The 21062-nt window shown below is 49.5% G+C and overlaps 1 protein-coding gene across 4 annotated transcripts in view; it reads left to right on the top strand.

The window, feature by feature from the left end:
• LOC119405997 (polypyrimidine tract-binding protein 1) overlaps positions 1 to 21062 on the top strand; it is a 150622-nt gene that overhangs the window by 14310 nt on the left and 115250 nt on the right. For 3 of the 4 annotated variants that reach the window (XM_037672821.2, XM_037672822.2, XM_037672820.2), the window contains exon 2: positions 2653 to 2677. The exons of the other annotated variant lie outside the window; for it this stretch is intronic. In XM_037672821.2, the coding sequence (XP_037528749.1) occupies positions 2653 to 2677 (25 nt within the window). The remainder of the gene's footprint in view (positions 1 to 2652; positions 2678 to 21062) is intronic. 4 annotated transcript variants of the gene reach the window in all.

Here is a 21062-nt window from a genome sequence, read left to right as displayed (position 1 = left end):
GAAGCACAGATATTTGCTATACAATGTACAGGGTCAATGCACTGCAAGTATGAGTTGCTGTGAAGAAAAAAGATATATATTCGGGCAGTTTAGTAAAATTGTCCTATTGATTATAGAAAAATTATACAAGGAAAGCAATTTTTGAATACTAAATCAGACATCGAATACTTCCCACTTCCTTAAGCACAATGAGATGTGGCATTTCCATTGAGTTAATTTAGCAATAAAAAAAAAATAGTAGTTACGTGTCTGATGCTTTTCACAACTTTACGTTCGGTCACCCAAAGATACAGCAGATAAGAAATGTTTAGGAACTTTTTTTTAGAGCACAGTGCAGTCCGTTCTTAGCAATAAATGCACGAAAAGTTCATGATATCATGGTGAAGTTGTTTAGCAAGTTCTAAGGGGTGTCAGAGTCGCAAGTCTTTCATTTTTGCTGGACCAAATGCTAAAGCAACGACCCCAGTGCTATGCTTTGATGTGATAACCTTCTGCACCATGACGTCGCGCTGTGAATGACACTTGGGAATTCAGACTGGTTTGCAGCGAAGTGAGATGCTTTGTGGGTTGGCCATCACAGTCGTAGCTTCCTACAATATTTACTAAAGGTCACAGGATCCAATCCCAGCCGCGGCAGCAGCATTTTCAGTGGAGGCGGAAATGCTTGGGGCCTGTGTACTTAGATTTAGGTGCACATTAAGGAACCCCAGGCTGTTGAAATTTCCGGAGCCCTCCGCTACAATGGCCCTCATAATCATATCATATGGTTTTGGGACGTTGAATCCCAACAACTATTATTATACGATATTTACTGTAGGGGACTGTGGTGCTACGGTCATCTGCCACTTTAGGAGTGATGTGTATTACGTGGATTTGCCTAGTCTGTGTGCTTGTGGCTTCGAACGAACTTGTGGCTTTGTTTATTGCGACGTTTTGTTTTTAGTTTCGGATAAAAGAATGACTCGTTGTGAACCTTGTGAGCCGATTTGAATTGGTATGCCGGAAAAGGTCAAGGTGGTGATGTGGGACTGCAGAACTCTAAATAATTACGAGTTTCGAAAGTCAAAAAGCTACACGGAGCCAAAAGGACTCAGCTTAGGCAAATCCATGTACTGCCTATCATTCCTATGCTGGGTGAAGCTCCCGTGTGTTGCAGCTCCCATAGACATTAGCGCGAAATTTCCCTCTAGTGTATTAGGATGAAACTATGGCCACAGTGGCTCAAAGATGCATGTTCGATCCCAGCTGTGATGGTCTCATTTTGATGGAGTCAGAATGCTGGAGGCCCATGTACAGTGTGACGTCAGTGTGCATTAAAGAACCCCAGGTGGTCGAAACTATCCACAGCCCTCCACTATGGCGTCTTTGTAGCCCGAGTTGCCTTCGAACGTTAAACACCATGGGCTTCGCTCAAACAAGTTTACAAAGCTAGCAACGGGAAGCGAGGGAAGGGGATGAGTTTAAAAACTAGTGAAATAATGACCAGCTGCTGACGCTGGCCCCTGTGGGCCATAAACCTTGCACACTTTGTACTTATAAAGCATCAGCCAATGTGCTTCCATTCATATCACCCAAGTGTCGTGACTAGGCTGCAGCTGTCGGCATGGCTCATGCTCTTCAGTGTACTGGCATGTGGTGATGCCTGCGATACCTGCCTGCGATAGAGCTGATAAGCTATGTAATAGTCTTGTTTTGTGAACTGCCCAGCACAAACTGAACTTTCAGTGTAATGGCAGCAGCTAGCACAGCTGTTCATTGAAATGCGATGTCTTAATTAAAGAAGTTGGCTTTTTATATATTTGATTGAGAAGCTAGGCCACTTGGGTCATGTTTATATGTGAGAAAAACAGGCGAGAACTCGAAACATAACAAAGAAAGCACGCTCACTCACACACCATCGCCAGTGTGTGATCGACACAACATTCTAGGCAGGGGGAAAGTCAAATATTGAACGTGAACTGCTAGAGGCCTACCTCATCAAAAGGAATAGGCACGTTTGTGTCAGTGAACCTTCTGTGCATATCACAGAAAAAGAGTGGCTGTTTCTTTCAGGGAGTGGCTAATTATCAGGCAGATGAGAAACCTCTTGTTGTAGCTTGTGCGCTTGCGTGGGATAAAGGGTATGAGCGCACATGGATGCATCAATAAACTGGTTGCAAGTCCGGCGACGATGTGTGAGTGAGTGTACCTTCTTCATCCTTGCTTTGAGTTTTCGCAGGTTTTTCTCACATTTATACGTGTAACACGATACATTGCATTCTACTTGGACAAACAGGTTCGACGAGCAGGTTATGACAGGTAAACAGATTGTGGAGTTTCTGATTGAAGTTCCCTAAGCTCAGCTGCTGGGTGAAAGTGCAAGTTATCGCTAGACGTTGCCCTTCTTCTGCTACAATTCCTTCAGCAGCACCCTTTGATCTGTCTCTTGCTTGTGATTCGGGTGCTTGTGTGTGTGTCACCTGCAAGTCATGGTGCCCTCCCCACTTTGTGCCACTCTGTCGATCGCTCCTGCGTGACGTAATCCTCTTCCTGTTTGTTTTCTGCACGCGCCATCTGTCGCGTTTTTTTCATCTCTGCGCATTTGATCGGCTTTGGCTTGTCCTGACTAATATTTGTTTTTCCCCCCCTTTTTTTTCTCCCTCTCCTTTGCAGTGAAGTCAACAACGACATATTACGAGTGAGTAGTCTTTTTTTTTTCTTTTCTCCTCTCTCGCACGTCTAGCAGCACTGCACGTAGCGTGTAGCTCGGGGGAAAAAAAGGAAAGGGGCGTCTGTGCAACGCTTTCGGCTAAGTCAATTGTGGAGCATAGGACCCACGGAAAATCAGTGTTTTTACAGGCTGGTGAAAGTATGATCCCTGTAGCGCTGCAGAATGAACGTAATCAAATCTTATTTACCGCTTGAAGTAGCCTATTGTCTGATCATTGAACGGTTGCCAATGCTGTTGCCAGCAATGACGAAATTTCCTAAAGAGGGATTGCTCAAGGGGCAGCTCAAGTTCTCATTATCGCTGCAGAGTAGGTTGCTTACATCACTGCTATCACCCCAGGAAGCACTACGACCATCATTTGACACTGTGGGGGTTCTATGAACTACAGTAGTACGGAAAGCCGAGCTAGTTGGTACGAATTCATAGTGCAATAGCGCAAAAACACAGGGACACAGGCAAGAGAGACGATCAGTTGAAAGTTAGCGCCTGTATCGTCTCTCTTGCCTGCGTCCCTGTGTTTTTGCGCTATTGCACTATGAAGTCTATGAACTAAGGCAACATAACATACCTTTGGACTTCAGCTAACTAAATCAGTTCTCTTTTAATAGCAATGTGTGGTTTGTTTCTTAGACTGCACAGTATGTTTAAATTAACCAAAAAAAAAATCAAAATTACCAAGGTCGACTGCAGTCACATTAGGAAAATGCGAAGTGTCGAACGGTTTTACAGACTGTGATCGCATAGTGCTTTGAAATACATAGCTTTCATAGATTTGGTGAATCGTAAAGTTTTGATGCCGATTGCAGAAACACGCAAGTACTATGTAGGCAGCAACTTAAACTGGTCACCTGTGAAGGGCAGGATGACCATGTGTCAGCCGCGTAATGACGAAACCTTGCGGATGCAGATTTCAGTAGCGCTTGCTACGGTCACTCTGTTGGCCTGCCTACAGAATGCCACCAGCTGCGCTGTTTCCTGTCTTTGCACCACTAGTGCATAGCTGCCCCAAATTTCTTTAAAATATTAATTTGGGCAGTAAACTGTGGCTTCTCACGTGACCATACCCGGTAACAGCGCCCTGCAAAGAGGGACCAACTAAAGTGGCGCTCTCGAAGTGGTTTTGACATTGCTAAGCAGGAATATTGGAAGTTTCAACTTTCCCACGTTATGGCTATACAGCCGTAAGATCTCCAAGATTACACCATGAAAGACTGTGGCGAGACACCACACACCACAGTGCAGGGGACATTTTCTTTTTCGTGGCGCGAGCGCCGTGCTACACTCTAGTGTCTCGCGCGGCACTTTTGCTTCACTTACCGACTTCCGGTTTTGCTAAAATATGTGCGAAAAATAGAAGCATATAAAAAGGGTGGCTGTAGTTTTAAGGTTCATGATAGATATGATATCGGAGCATAAGTTTAGTTTGAGATATATTTAAGTATATCCGTTTAAGAGGGTGGAAATATAAAAAGAAACACCGGGGGCTGCCATTTTCTTGGCAGAGTCCCTGAATACAGAGAATCAGGACAACTTCAAGTAGCAGCCTAACCCCCATGCTCGGTCATAGCAAGGTCAACCTTTCGTACTATGACGTGAACCATCCCGGATTTACATAGGGACAAATGTCCGGTCGGTTAAGTGACGGTTAACGATGCAATGAAAGCAAAGGAAAAAAAAGTATGGGACATGCACTCATTCCATGCTAGCGCCACACAAGGTACCTAAGTCGGACTTTTTTTTGTGTGAATTTAAGCGCTAGCAATAATTTGTGCTGGTGCTGGCCGGCAGTGCTGAAGGCATTCAGGCATTTCCGCTATGTGTGCTGTTGCTTCTTTCTACGACTTTCAGTATCTCTGGGCTGTGGGGCAACACTGGCGCTTTGTTTACCGCCGTGGTTGTTGCCCGCAAAGCAGTGCGTGTGTCGTTTCCTGTATTGTTTTTTTTTTTTTTCGTTCTTTTTACGACAAGTTCTTTTTCGCTCCTGAGATCGCGTGTGGAAAAGTCAGTACGAGAAACTGCTCGTTCTGCGGCCGTGCATTGGGTTCATGGTGACGTTACATCCGGTCTGTTTCGAAGGGTGTTCCTTTACGTCACGACGTTTTGAGTGGACCGTCTTTCATATTAACATCATTTTATTACCTTGAAGACGCTGCGCTCACATTTGCACCCTCGGTGTCTGCACGTTCAGCACTGAGGTACTGTTCTGTACATGTCTTGTTGCAGTTAAGAGACATCCAAAATGACGGTGTTCCTTGTATTTGTATGTGCCTTAATTGCGACAAAAAACACGTTGTTCGGCGTACACCAACCAGACCAACGCACTTTTCTGGACACCTTCGAATGCCGCCATTTTGCCGAATTCGCCATCTTGTCATCCCCGATTGGTCCAGAAGGCTGCTCTGCGGGGTTCTCGAAGCAGTCGGTTCAAAACGGTTCAGATTGTTTCAAAACCCAGTCGCTACGCATGATTTGTATGTGTGACGAAACTTGACGGCGTCCAGAACGTTCACGACGGCAAAATAGCCCTCGCGAAGTGTGTGCCGCGTAGCGGTTTGAGTACGCTGCCAGCAGGTGTCCTCTGCGCAGATGACATGTAGCGGTTTGCTGTACATGGTGTACAGCAAATGGTGTGCTGTACATGGTGAATATGGAAAAAGCGCTAGAAGGTAGCAACTTTGGTTTTAATCTGTCACACAAACAGGGCGGCGTGATGATTGAGCAGAAGCTTCCAGGATTATTTTATGCTGACGATATTGTCTTATTTGCTGACAGTCGAGAGGATATACAGCAGCTGGCGGATATATGCGGAAGGGAAGGGGAAGCTCTAGGACTAGGATTTAGTGTAACAAAATGTGGATTGATGGTATTCAATGACCCTTGTGATCAGGCGGTGTCAATACAGGGCCAAGAAATACCGAGAGTGAACGAATACAAGTACCTCGGAGTATGGATAAATGAGGGTGACAGGTACATGGAGGTACAGGAAAAAGCCTCAGCAGCAAAAGGAAAGAGGAATGCTGCAATAATGAAGCACAGAGCATTGTGGGGATACAATAGGTACGAGGTGCTTCGAGGTCTGTGGAAGGGTGTAATGGTTCCGGGGCTTACTTTTGGGAACTCAGTGGTGTGCATGAGGGCAGAGGTGCAATCGGGAATGGATATAAATCAAAGGACTGTGGGACGCCTCGCGTTGGGTGCTCACGGGAAGACGACAAATGAGGCTGTAAAGGGCGATATGGGATGGGCAGGTTTTGAGGCGAGGGAGGCTCAGAGCAAAAATAAGGTTCGAAGAAAGGCTAAGGAATATGAAGGAGAGTAGATGGGCAGAGAAGGTGTTCCGTTACTTGTATAGGAAGAGCGTGGACACACAGTGGAGAAAAAGAACTAGGAGGCTCACTAGTAAATATACGGCTGGTAGTGTAAGCAGTATGTCAACAAGAGCGTTAAGCGAAAGTCAGAGAGGCGGAGAGGATTTACTGGATGACAGCTATGGAGAAAAAACCGGCTTTGAGTAACTACCGGAAGGGCAAAATGAAATAAGGAGGGAGGCATTTTACGACAATTCAATGGGAAGCGCTTTACTGTTTGAAGCGAGATCGGGTTGCCTTAGAACGGGTAGTTATAAAGCGAGATTCAGTAAAGAAGAAGAACAATGCACGTGCTGCGGGGAAGATCAGGAAACGGCGGAGCATGTTCTGATTGAATGTGGAGACATCCACCCAGGTGTACGTTTGGGCACGAGCCTACATGACGCCTTGGGTTTTAGAGACAATGGAAAGCTGAACACACCCGCGATTGAAATAAGTAAGAGACGGTTAGAGTACTGGTGGCAGAAAACTAGAGAGAAAGGACAAAAATAAATAATGGGAAAAAAAATAAGGACATTCTGCCGTAAAGGGCACAAAACGAAGCTGAAAACTTAAGGTTTTTTTTGTCTTCTGGAGTAAAATAGTTTTAATTGAAGTAAAGACACTAGGCCAACGCTAAAAAAAAAAGAGTAAAGGTTTTTTTTTTTTTTTTCGAGCCTGGTGGCACACTTGTCACCGCCCCGTTATAAAGGGGACGCTCATAGCATCCATCCATCCATCCATGTAGTCAAAAAGCAGATATGCGACACAGCTGCTATCGACGAGATAGGGAGCGCGGTGAGCAGATAACTGGGTGTTTCATGGATAATTATCATTAGTGATAGGGCAGCAAATGATAGCGGGACAAAGGGAAACGCCCCTGTTCATAGGTAGACCGCTGTGCACTTTTGAGTTTTGTGGCACCGTTTTTTCTTTTTTTTCGATTAACCCAGAAGTCGACTGAACCGTGCATGACCTCTTTTTTTTTTTCTTTTGGTCTCTCGAAGCGCAGCGAGCCTAAATGCGTTCGCCACAATGACGAATTAGGAAGTTACTAGCCAACTCATTCCCAATCGTCCTTGTGTTCAGCTGTACCCACCCCCACCCCGGGCTTTCTTATGCGTTGGCCCCCGGCGACTTGCTTCTGAGGCGAGTCCATTATACGAAGTAATTGCGGGTGGACCTTTGTTTTCCGCGTCGCTTTACCGTTATCGATTGCGTCTTGTGGCATGCCTACATTGGAGGTCGTTGTTGCGCCCATTGTCCCTCAGCGACAGCTTTGGCAGCCGGCCGATAATGGCCGTGCTGAGAAACGTTTTGCATATATGCAAAAGCCGCACTGGTCGTTACTTGAGTGAGCGCATCGGGGAACAAAACTTTAGCAGTAATCCTGCAGTCTGTACGCCTGGGTGAACGACGTACGGTACGAAACGCCCCTAGTGAGTGAAGACAATTGAGTCACTTTCGATGCTCATGTAAGAGTGTGAGCTGTCGTTGAAACTGTGGAACAAGCCAGATTTCTGTAGATTCGGTGGACGCAGTGTGCGCTTCCTGTTCATTAAAATTTTTTTTTTTATGAGAGGCCGGTAATTAATGCTTCCTTATCCAGCGAAAGATGTGCGCTTCTCACATAAATAACAACAAAAACGTGCGTGCCATTGAATGCCTCGTCGGCTTCCTTTTACCGGATTTCTACGGATGCTCGGATTTTTTGAGGGGGGCAGCTATGGCAACACCGTAGGGGATATTCACCTGCGTCTGTTTTCGCACCTGTTACGCCGCAATCCGTTCGAAGTTTCTACCAATACAACGTACTCGTTGGAATCTATGCTTCAGAAGCGGCGATTTGTGGAGACTCGCGTTTCGGTTAAATCTTGCGGAGGCTGCAGTTATATTGCATGTCCAACTGCGCTCCACGTTTCGTCGGTCGTCGCACATTTGCTTTTTCTTTTTTGGTCGTTTTACGTGCACGTGTAAACAGTTCGTTATATTGCGCGAAGCGCGGTGCCAAACACGCATACGTCCTGCGCACTCGCTAATCCCGCGATAACTGATGATGATAATGGCTTATTCCTTTGCCTCATTGCTTCATCAAAGCTGGGCCGATCCCGGAGGCACTGCAAAACCACGTGAGGTGAAGAACGCTACTAATGCCTTCGATCCCGGAGGCAGTGCAAGACCGCGTTGTGGGCTGAAAGCTTTCGGGAAGGGGGCAGCAGCGTAGCCAATGAAATTTTTCCGAGGGGGGGGGGTAGCCATACTTTATGTATGTTCTTGTGTTCGTTTGTATGTGTGCCTGTATGTTACGCATGCAAATGCGAAAATTTTCGGGGGGGGGGGGGGTGAGCACAATCAATCCAATCGACTGAAAAAAAAGGAACCTTGTCACATTTTAATTTTGTTGCCTCCCCAGGGAGCCGTGCACCTAGCTCGAGCAAAGAACACTGTCTTGCGTATTGGCAGAATAAATGTTTATTTCGCTTCTTCCTGCGTCGTCGTTTTCGTCAGATGCATCGTGGCGGAACGGAACCGAATGGTACTTCGAGTGCTTCAAGCGGCTTATAATAAACGCCGGTGCGTGACCTTAATCGCGGAGTCGGTGCGACGACTTTCCTAGTTTGATGAAACGATTAGAGCGACTATTGGGCCTTAGCCGTTTCGCCACACTAAATTTAGAATTCGTTTCGTGTGGTCTTAGTGATCGTCTCTTCCCCGAAAAAAAAAAATTCTTTTTTGTTTTCGTCGGACATCATTAACGCAAGGCACTCGCGGGAAAGTAAATATGGTCTTTCAGAATAGTTTGCGGGCCAAAATTAAAAAAAAAAAGAGGCAAAAGTCCTTGTTGAAACTAGGAAAACAAATAAATGTATATCCTGTAGCGTATCAGACATGCAAACTGTCACGTCAAAAGGTGAAGACGAAATGCACACAACAACGTTAACCTTGAAAAAAAAAAAAGCGTTATGATTTGTTTGAACCTTACCACTGCATTTGTGCCAGTAAAGTTATTCATACAATAAAGCTATTCATACCATACTGCATTTGTGTCTCTGGATGCGGGCTCGCACCACGGCACAATGTGTAAAACTCGCCTGCATTAGCTTCGCCAAACACACGCACAAAAAAAAAAAAACAAAAAAAGAGGGTGCGGTCATCACGTAGTACAGTGAGCTTCACCAGCACAGGCAGTGCACGTTGGGCAGTGCAGGGGCGACCCTGGCCAAAATTCCGACCCAATGTTGGTACGAATCTTGCGTGAATGGAGAAAAGAAAAAAAAAAAGGAGGGGTGGGCAGCAGCAGGGAGAAAGAATAAAAGGAATGTGCGAGCAGGTCCAGTGTGGACCCTTCCCTTTCCCCCCTCATTCTTGCTAGCCGGCTCGATGACGCGTGATGGAGTGCAGGGCCTTTTTCCAGGACGGGAAGGTTTTATTGCCGAGCTGCGGCCGCAAATAGCCCCGTGGCAGACCCCGAGCGGTCGGCGTGTGTCCGAGAGAGACGGCCTTGCCCGATAGGGAACTTCTCTCTTCGCCGCACAAGCCTTGCGTGTCAGGCGCCGGCTTGTACGGTACGCTGCAGAGAGAGAGAGAGAGAGAGAGAATGAAGTTATCGACAAAGACTCGCAGGGGTCCCTTACGACTCAAAGGCGAATGCCATCTTTTCTTCACCCGCCGCAGTGGTGTAGTGGTTACGGTGCTCGGCTGCTGACCCGAAGGTCGCGGGTTCGATCCCCGGTCGCATTTCGATGGAGGCGAAAATGCTAGAGGCCCGTGTGCTGTGCGATGGCAGTGCACGTTGAAGAACACCGGGTTGTCGGAATTTCCGGAGCCCTCCACTACGGCGTGCCTCGTAATCATATCGTGGTTTTGGCTCGTAAAACCCCAGATACTGTTATAACAATCGATTCGCAAGAAAAAAAGAAGTGAGAAAAGGAGAGGAGAAAGAGGGGGAAGCGTAGGAGAGGAGAGGGCGATACATATCACGTACTACTGTCGCAGCGCATTGTCTTTAGGGAGCCTTCATGTGTGCACGCCCCCTCCGTTTTTAAGACTGGTTACACACTACTACGACGGGGACGAACGGGTGCCGCTATAAGGAGCTTCGCCCCTAAAAAAAAAATTGGCGTGGCTTTGCTCTCGCAAACACAAATGACCAGCGGAGCCGAGGGGGAAGCCTCAGCGAAGTTGTGCAAAGCTGGGCGAAGAAGAGCGTGGTTTAGCGACGCAGGATCAACGCTAAGCAAAGTTCCTCCTCTCCCGCGCCTCACCAATTCCTTGCCTTGGCATTCCATTGCTCTACCATGCTTTACCGTCACCCTTGCTGTACCAGGCTTATTCTATGCTTTCTCTCTCGCTATACACTTGCCCCCTCTCCCGACTTGGCTATGCTGTGAACATCGCTGCGCACGGACCAAGCTCGACTTTGTAACGCGTTCCGTTGTAAAAGATGGCTCTCGCCTTCGAGTCCTCTTAGGCGAATGCGCGAGGGTTCGTGCGAGCTTATTGCAGCCCGGTTGTACAGCCGCGCTGTATTGCGTACAGACGGGTGGGATGTATCTGTGGCGGTAAAGGAATCTGGTAACGGCTCAGCGGTGCGTGGTGCGTGCAGGGCGTCCATGAGTGCTCACGCGGGGCAACGCCCCGTCTCTACTGGACTCTGCTTGTAATGCCTGCACGCACGCGCAGACACGCGCGAGTTACTGCGGGGAGGAAGGATGCTGACCCGCTGCGCTTGGCTCGGCCGCGCCGCTTCTGTGCATGCGCGGGCCCCGTTCACTTTTTATTTACTTTTTTATTTTGCTTTGTTGGTGTGTTCTTCGGTGGCGAGGCTGATAATTCCACGCCCTCCGAAGAAATGAGCGCGAAGACGATGCGCGTGGGCTTCTTCTGTCCCTGTTGCGAAGTGGAGGGGGGTGGGAACCACCGCAGCAGCGGTGCGATCGAGCAGTTGAGCGGGGTTTCGTTTCACAACGCCTTGCGTGTATCCGGAAGGCTGCTACGTAGTGACTAGATGGAAGAGGCAGATATGGCCAGTTTCCCGGTATGTGTCCGGTTACCGAGCTACGAAGCGTGGCTAACATGGGCGAGTCCGTACAAATGCGTTAGTTACGGCGTGAAAGGGAAACGGCGGACTAACAGAGCTCCTGTTTGTTGTCGCTCTTACTCGGTCTGTAGTTTTCTTTAGCGCTGTAAATACGCCTCGTGCGCCCCAGTGGCATATTGAATAGACGCTGCGTTATTGGGATTTGTGGTTTGCAGCTCCTTAAACAGGGTAAATTTTGTTAGGTTAACGTTGTGCGTGTGTGAAGCAGGGGAGGGATGGGGCTATTATTGTATATCGGGGACATACTGTGTGGCACGTTTTTTCGTGTAATGTTTTACTTTTCCATTGGCGAGAGGGAACACCTCTTTTGTAGACTGTCGCGCGGAAGTACAAAGGTATCGCAGCATAAGTTTACTCAAGATAACGGCAAAATAACCGTGAGGATAATTAATCTAATGAGTGCATTGAAAGAGCAGAAAGCTTTCTTGTGAGCAGCAGGGAACGTTGCGACACCTGGTGGAGCAGGTCTCAACCACGCGCCGCTTTCTGCACGGCCTCTGAGATCCGTTTCGCCAGTGCGACGAAACACAATGCAAGGAATACACGCGACAACAGGAAACGCCGACGTGCGAGAGCCATTACCAGACACCTAAGTCACCCATTAGGGTCGCCTCCACGTTTTCTTTCTTTCGGCCACCCTTATTTCTCTGTATCACGATTGCTACGGGTCAGTTGAAGAAAAGCTTCAATGAATAGGGTTTGTCATGCTACCCTCAGACTCTTATCTGTTGGCTTCGAATGGTTTCTTTGCCCAACAGAATAACGTCCCCTTGATTGTTGCCCTTTACGGTTCACTCTAACAAAAAAAATCGAGTATTTGGGGAGTATTTCTGCCACACGACTATATGGGTCATCCACCTCGCGTACTTATCACCGCGGTCCCGGCACTTCCCGGTCACGAACGGCGCGCAGCGTGACGTAGCATTCTTGATAGGAAAGGGACAAGATCCAGGTTTTCAAGAAAGGAGACGCGAGCAAGCCAGATAACGATTATCGTTGTGTGGCAGAAATACTCCCCAAATACTCGATCTTAGCGTTCGCCACCAAGTACATGGCTGAAAAATACACTTCCTCCACTCCTTTTGAGGCCTCGGTTCTCAGTTCAAACGTGCGAGCACCAGCCAATGCACGGGCCCAGTTGACAATAAAACGCAAAGGCGGGTCTAGCTCTTTTCGACGTCATTGTAGAACTACTTGCGCACAATAAAGCGAGAACAAAACAAATAGGGACACGTAGACCAGCGCAGACTGACAGCTGTTAGTCTGCGCTGGTCTACGTGTCCCTTTTTGTATTGTCCTCGCTCGTTGTGCACGAACGGTTCTACAATGGCGTCAGATCGCACACGTACAGTGTCGAGCGTTTCACCGATGACGCCGCTCTTGATAAGGCCACTAACCTGTCTGAGACAGACCACGACTCGGGACAGCTGCTGCTTTATTCGGGGCGTCGCCCGGCCTTTTTAGCGTTACGACTCGTTGCACCCGCTGTTCGAAGTCAGACAATGGTGTTTAACCTGTGACAACCAACGTATAAACGTTGGTGACAACTGCGCGTAAGTGCTTTTGATGCGGTGCGTAGCACACGTCGTAGCATGTCAATTTATCCGTCGTAGTAATAATAGAGAAAATAAAGGTTGGTGTCAATCTCTGAAAATTTCACGCTGAAATCGCTGCACATGCATGCAAGGGTGACGTCAGGAATTTCAGCAGTTTTCGTATGTTTTGGCCATATTCGCCCAGTAAGATTTACTGAAACTTGGTGTGTCAAGTCTTTTGCCCCTTATATTTGTGTGTGTGTGTGTGTGTGTGTGTGTGTGTGTGTGTGTGTGTGTGTGTGTGTGTGTGTGTGTGTGTGTGTGTGTGTGTGTGTGTGTGTGTGTGTGTGTGTGTGTGTGTGTGTTTAAGAACTATATGTACGCCCTAGCTAGCAGAGGTGAATATCTGTGCACAGGCGGTCGCATTTCGGTGGAGGTAAATTGCTACAGGCCCGTGTACTGGGCGTTGTCAGTGCACGTTAAGGAACCCCAGGTGGTCTATAAACTATCCCTCCACTACGACCTTCCTCATCGTCTGAGTCGCTTTGGGACCTTAAAGGGACACTAAAGAGCAAAACGATTTTTCTCGCACTAGTAAAGTAGTCTTCCACGATACCAAAACACACCACGCTTGCTGCGAGAAGACGCTTAATAAGCGAGAAAACGCGCAAAAAGAAAATACAGGTGGCGACGCCCCCTTGGAATTCCCGCACCATTTGCCATGACGTCACATATTTTTGACGGGGCCTTCTTGGGCCTACGTAGTTCATAATCGGTTAAATCGAAGTACATTGTCGTCTGAGAGGGGCCAGAGACTTGGCATAACGAGTTTGGGGAAATTTCGTCGAGCCAGTGGCGCCAAAATACGTTAACTGCTCTTTGAAATCTTTTACGTCACTAATTACAAAGTTCGGCGCGAAATTTAAAAATGAAACTTTGAACTTGGTTTTCTCCTCTAATAATAAACCTATCGTTGTGAAATAAACTACACAATAGTTCTCCGAGCACACTTTATTAATCTAAACCAATTCATTGTTTCTCTTTAGTGTCCCTTTAAACGCTGTAAACCGACCGACCAACTTGTGACGTCACACTTAAAACCTGAACGTTTTAGCCTCGCGAGTTGCTCATAGCATACGGTAATTTTAAGGGGGTTTAAGAACTGCTGGAGTAGAAATTATGCTTCAGAAATTATGCTTATCTTACGAGGGGCACGAAAAAGCGTTACCAGACATCCAATAAATAAATAAAAGAAAGTCTTTCTCACACGCCCTGCGATTTTTAATGTGGAAAACTTTTGCGGACAGATACTCCTCGAAGTGTGTCGTGTTACTGGTTTCCTTCAGAAGACCCAAAGTTGTGTCAAAGTTTATTGGTGATGAAATCATCAATACTCATCTTGATATGTGTTACTTCCTTCGGGAACAGCGATCTCTTGTTCAATAATTAGCCTAGCGTTTACATTAACACAGCTAAACTACCCGATCTCTAAGCAGGAGCCACTCGGAAAGACCACGTTTCCGATATAGTGTAGGTGCAAGCGCTGTCTGTACCTCTGCCGGTAAGGCGTGGCGAGAAATTCCACTCCAGACAACTTTTTTTTTAAGCCTCCTTGGGTAACTTGCTAAGATGACCAAAGTGGCTAATAGAAGTATCGCAGTCTAAAAAAGCTACGTGCCGACCACGATGGTATGTTATCACCGGAATTACCGTACGGTAAGCCGGCGCTGTTAAAATTACTTTTCTGCGATAACGCCGGATGTCCCCCCCCCCCCTCCCTCTTAGGAAAACGAGCAGCACTACTGCCGGTAACCTTCGTGCGACTTGGTCGTTGCATCTCGTGTACGGGGAGTGTGTGCGCATGCGTGCCCGGTGTACACTCAATAACGTCAACTCCTGCCCCTTGGAACCGGCAGGCGTGGGTGGAAACATGGGGCGACTCTTCCTTCGCCCGTGGTTTTCCGTATTTCCCGCACGTTTCCGGGCGCCACCGGAGAGAGGGTAAAAAGGAGGGGGAGGGTCGCCCGTTGTTTTCGCGGCGTCTCTCTCTTCTTCCGAACGGGTTGTGACGTCACGGGTACGCGTATCGCCCTTCGACTTCCGGCTGTGCGGTTACGAACCGTCGGCGTGTTGCCGAGAAACGAAGTACGCGGTGTTTATCCTTCATCGTGACGTATGCAGCGCGAGCAAACAACGACGCAGGCGAGGCTACAGTATGTATGCGTTACAAGAAGGTTGTTCCAGAGTAAAAATTATCAATGCAATCTCCTGTCGGTGTTAATTAGGTTAATTACAGGGCGTGTGAGTCAAAAAGCAATTGGCGTGCACTAATACGTCATAGGTAGTTTGTTGGGGGGAGGGGACAAATGCGTACCGACAGGCTCTTTTGAGCGTATTTCAGCAGTGACAGCGGAGTGGCTTATTGGAAGGGGGGTGTCTGCGGTGAAATTGCCCCCCCCCCCCCCCCCCCCTTTCTGTAATGGCACGTCTATGGTCATCAGTTTTCGTTGAGCCGCCGACTGAAAACGTCTTCATCATATCGACGTTTAGTTGTGGTAGTGGTGTGTCTCGTAGGAGAGCAATTTCCACCGTAAATATTTAAGTGGCGAGGAGGAGCTAGGTGCGGGTTCGAGCTAGTTGGTACTACTCCATGATCTACTACTTCTTGCGAAAAATTGTGTTCGTCCTTCGTCAAAAAAAAGAAAAAAAAAAATATATATATATATATTGTGCGAGAAGTAGCAGAGGAGGAGCACGCAGGTTTTATAAAACGTGTTCGACCGCCACTGGAAAAGCGGTTGCGTGCTTAGGGCCCCTTCAAAGGCCATGGCATCGAGATGTGCGGTAGCGTGACCCAAGCCGCGATGCCACCACCACCACCACGACTGCGTCGTCGTCGTCTCTCGGCGTTTCGTCACCGTGGTGCGTGCATTGTGAACGGAAGGTTCCGGCCCTCGCCTTTTAGATGGCGGCGGCAGGCTCGCGTGATCGACGGACCCACTGCGCCCGCCCCGGGATGCAATTGTGTTTGTGCGCGCGTGTGGCCTTGATTGGCAGCGGTCCGTCCGTCGCGCCGGCGCCCTGGATCGCTTCTCCGTGGACTGACTGCAGCCAAGAGCACGCGCGTTGCAGGGCCACGGTGGGTTGCGCAAGGTCGACGCCAGCTCCATTATCCGTATCTTCCTTCATTTCGAAGCTGTGGGTCTGCTCTGCTCGCCGACCAACGATGGCTGTAATCTGGATGTCCTCGAATTTCCGTTAGTTGCCGGGAACTCGGCTTTTGGGGGGACAATCGACGTATACGCCGTGTTTTGATGATCGGATGACTTAACCGGCGTTTTCTTCGACGTTACCCCGATGTTTCCTATTTGAACTGCCACTAAAGTACGACGCGCATTACGCCCCTGGACACGAACTTGAGCTCAAAATTGGCTTCTCGGGACGAAGCGTGTTTGATAACGGCGTTATGGAACACAGTGTGAGCTATGTGAGCCAAATATTGACTGGGAGTACTCGAGCGTCCGCCGCGGTGGTGTAGCAGTTGCAGTGCTTGGCTGCTGACCCGATGGTCGCGAGTTCGATCCGGCCGCGGCGGTCGCATTTCGATGGAGGCAAATTGTAGAAGCCCGTGTACTGTGCGATGTCAGCGCACGTTAAAGAACCTCAGGTGGTCGAAATTTCCGGAGCCCTCAACTACGGCGTCCCCCATAATCATATCGTGGTTGTGAGACGTAGAACCCCAGATATTATTATTATTACAGGACTCGAGAGGGACCAATAAAATGGCCTACTTAAAGGGGCCCTGCTTCAATTTTTGAGCATGATCAGAAAACGCTGCCGATCGGTAGTCAAGGCTCGTGTGAACGTGCCCCCTTCTTGCCCATTCGTCGTGAACCCCTCCCCCCCCCTCCCCTCCGTCTAGCTTTTAAGCGCGCTCGTTATGTCATTCGACGTCGCACTGTAATCGCGTGTACGTGTATGTTTGACAGTCGCTACAGTTGGGAGCGCGCCGCGCTACATGTGACGTCACACGACCCACTAAAACCATCGAGGGCGTTATGGATCGATCAAGAGGGAGTACGGGTCCCCTGGCAGCAACTGTGCAGCCGTCTCCATCAGCAGTAATGGCACTTTCACGTACGACCACGGCTGCCGTACGGAGGCCGGCTGTCTTGATGGCGATTGCGGGAAAACGCCTGGTGGTGCCGCAATCGCGCGTATTTTCTCAGTCGGGGACCGAAGCAGGGGGCGCTCCCCCGGCTTCTTGCGTAGAGGGAAGAACGGCGCATGCGTGTACTCCCCGTGTCGCCATTTCAGTGTGTAGTCAGCGTGACGTCGGTGAGCGTGATACTGTGAAGAGAAAGGGGGTTCGTCCATTGTGCTCCGATAATCCACTTGTTGCGCGCCGCTGAATGCAGAGGATCGCAAAAAAAAAAAGACGACACACACACACGCACGCACGCACACACGCACGCACGCACACACACACACACACACACACACACACACACACACACACACACACACACACACACACACACACACACACACACACACACACACACACACACACACACACACACACACACACACACACACGCGCGCGCGCGCGCGCGCGCGCGCGGTGGTTTCATTCTTCGAGGTTCTTAGGTTGCTGGTTTCTCGCTCCCGATTGGCTGGTGCGGCCCTCTGCTGCTGCTCGTACGTGCTGAGACCATAAAGGCAGGGTGGTGGTATGGGGCTGGGTGTGTGCATTACATGAAGCACGAGTCGCTCGCCACATCTATCCTCATTAACGGGTCACGGCAGCCGCCGTGCATTTGCCGGCTCCCCCGCCGCCGCCGCTGGGCCCCGTATCGCTGGGTCGGTCGACGCAGTGAACTGTTTCAGGCTCGTTTCGGCCAGTGTGTGTGTGTGCGATGGAGCGGGGGGTGGGGGCGCATTATGAACTCCGCTTTTGTCCTCTACAGCTCTATATATACGTGCCGAGACTGGATTCGCGGTCCCGCTGCTGCTCCTGGCGACCGGAGAAGAGAGGCGTTAATCTATTTCGCGTGGCAGCGTTTATTGGCTGCGGGAATGACTCACTCACATCTCATTTACTTGCGTATGGCGACGATGAAACTCGGCTGAGATTCGGGCCGAAATGAGAAAGACTCCATTACGAAGCGATGCCTGCGGAGCTCTGCTACACGGACCGGTCGAATGGCGTCATTTTCGTTTTATTGGAGAGGGTGGGTTGCTGTTTCAGGGCCCTGGTCGGGCAGTAGTGTGGCTGGGGCCGTCGGCTCACACCGTCCCTCCATAGCGCATGTTATATAATAACACACCTCGCAAGACCTTGGCATACTTGTGTCACATGTACTCTTTACGCATCGGCGCAGTGCGCTACCAGCGCGGCCGCTGCCGTCCAGCATGTACAGAAACCTCTAGGAGTACGCGCAGTGGACACCAGAAAGTACACAATGCGCCGCGCATAACGGTGTGGACGTCGCATTCATGATAAACTTGTACGAGGTTATTCTCCGGGAAACCAAATAAAAAGGCGACCTTATCACCCGCATGGTGCCCGTAGCGGCTGCGGTGTTGTATTGCTCAGTATGGGAGCGCGTGTTCGACTTCCGAGTCGACTTGCTGGGCCGAATCGACTGCGCAGGCAGGCGATCGCGCGCTCGGACAGACTGCGCAACTCGTCCCGCGGTCTAGAGCTTGGTAAGTTAGACTGTCGAGTCGATTAGACTCGCGAGTGAGGAGCGTGTGAAGCTTGTGCGGACGAGTCTGCACGGATAACTCGTTAATGCATTTAGCTGGGCTAATCGGAAATGACTTGATGAATCCACAATACTCGCGAGCACACACACAAACACACTACAGACTACACAGAGCGACACAGGGCAACCGCTATAGTTTTAGTGAGTCGTTCTAGCCGTTATCCTGTGTCGTCCTGTGCAGTGTGTGTTCGCTTTCATTGTGGATTCATTGTGGGCGCACGGTCCCGTTCGCCGAGAATCGCCAGGCCCTCGATCCCTGCGCCTTGCTACGCGTATTATGGTGCCCGCGATTCGCGTATCGTCTCGCCGGCACCACCACCACCGTGCAAGCGGGCCTGCCGGATGCGCCCGTTGAACTCTGCCGATATATATCCCGTCTTTTGTGTGTGCGCGCGCTGCCGGGGAGAATGACGACGACGGCGGCGGTCGTATTCGGTGGCTTCCGCCGAGAGCGGACGGGAGGGTGTCTGGTTGTAGAAGGAGGGACACATTTTTCTTCTTCGTGTTCCATCGCCCACCGCTGCTCGTACTATACGCTTTGTTCCTCCCATTGCCGACGACGACGTGCCTCGGGCTTTCTTCCAGCTCGCGCCGGTCTCGAATTGCCTGCGTGCCGTGCGGATAGGGAAGACGTGCGCGTCTCGTCCACCGTGGTGGCGCACGCGCACTTGCACACACACGCACCCAAGCCACCCAACTCAGCGGAGACGAAGTCGCGCTGCCGCCGTCGTCATCGGTTCCTGGTTCTGTAGCGGGTCGTCGGTCGGAGGAGACATGTTTCTGCCGTCGCCGCCTCACAAGTTCACCGTCGTGACCGTGGTCAGTAACCCTTTCTCTCCTTCGTCGATCCCGCGTTTCCCTTCCTCACACCTTGCTCGTCATCTCTCGCGCAATCGCGTAACGCAGACGCCCTTTCCGAAAGGTGCAAATGGAAAAACTTGATGGAATGCTGCTGGCAGTGCGCGTCTTCTTCTCGCAATTCATGAGAATACCGAGGATTGAGCGCATGAAAAAAAAAAAGATAATGTACCTTTTATTCTACAAACTGTACGGCTTTAGCGTCAGATGGATACCTTCGTGCGAGGAATGCCGCAATGCCTGCACCCATTGGGTGGTACTTTTGCCTCCTGAACGCTCCTCGGCTCGAGATAACGCAGGCGGTCACTGGCGTCGTTAGAGAGTTTTAGATGAGCGTAAGCGCGCTGCTTGCGCACCAGAATACAGACGTGCGCGCTTGGCTTTTGCCGGTACACGAGAAGCTCGCGTGTGCAAGCTGGACGCAAGCCTCTCGCGTCTCCCAATATACAACTCTCAATTAAAGAACTTTAGGGAGTTTTAGGTTAACGGATCGTCAGCGGCTTAATGTGAAAGCTTAAGCGTGTCGGTAATCGGTAAAACATAGTAAGGAACACAGCGCTATAAAAGACAGGGACAAGCGCTGTGTGTCACTCTTCTTTGCCCCCGTCTTCTACTACGCTGTGTTCTTTCCGATCCCAAGCTTTGGACGATGCGAACTGGTGGGCGAACCGCGAAACACTAGAAAACTACGAAAGATCGCGAAGAGTTTTTATACACTCTTTATAAAGGAGGCTTCGTGGCTGCGCAACGCAATCCGCTTTTTTTCTTTCGCGGTGCGACTGCGCATGCGCCTTTCCCCTAGCGGGATAGTCGCGAACGCTGTGGTAGGATCTCCGCACGCCTTTCGATCTCGGAGGCTTTTGCTCTGGCTATACCGGTCGCTTCGGGTCACTTCGCAAAGCTCCGCCCTCCTGCCAAAGAGGGCAGCACATGAAAATGAAAAAAAAAAACAAAAAAAACAAAGCAAAGTGGATTGTTACCTAAAGTCAACTCTTGTCAGCCAAGTAGAATAATCTTAGTGAAATGATGGCGATGTGTCCGACCGCCCACTTCAAAAATCCGCGCCGCCAGGTGGAGCAGCGGACTCGGCCTTGCACGTTTACGTCATCGGTGTTCAGCAAATGATGCCGTTTAGGGGCGCACTGAAAAGTTCGTAGTCGTGGAATATGTCGTTGCCGTGAACGAGGTAGGTAAATGACGGGTAGTTTACGTGTTCGGGTGCACGCGGTGGCGTTTGCGGAATTCCGGATTACCGGACGATGGTGGCGCCACCTTGCGAAGCGTCGCTTAACCATAAGTGCAGACGCATGACAATCTCGGAGGCCATGGTAGACGTTCTTCTTTTGTATTCAATAAGTTCCTTACCGAAAAAAAAAAGATCTCGAAATACATGTTCTCAATGTACCGTTGCAAAAAATTTACACATGCAGGAAAGTGTAATTTGTTTGTTGTTGCAGTAATAGGTCTGTTTTTGTTCGTTCTGGTTGAGCCATGCGCCACGACGTGGCGCCACCAACGCGTCTGCTCTCGTTTAAGTCTCTGGAAGCCCTGTAATCAAGACGTATACGGACAAATTGGAAGCTTCTGATACCTCGGTGTCCTACGGTTGAGCCGTGTAATTTAATGGCAGAAATGAAAGTCGTCAATGCATTTGACTCGGCTGATTGGAGCAGGCTGTAATGGACCCATAATACTAGCGAACGACACTACGGACTGCACAGAACAAAGCAGGACAGTCGC

This window comes from Rhipicephalus sanguineus, chromosome 9 (genome assembly GCF_013339695.2).
Source record: "Rhipicephalus sanguineus isolate Rsan-2018 chromosome 9, BIME_Rsan_1.4, whole genome shotgun sequence".
Classification (NCBI taxonomy): Eukaryota; Metazoa; Arthropoda; class Arachnida; order Ixodida; family Ixodidae; genus Rhipicephalus; species Rhipicephalus sanguineus.
This window is presented reverse-complemented; position numbering and strand designations above follow the sequence as displayed.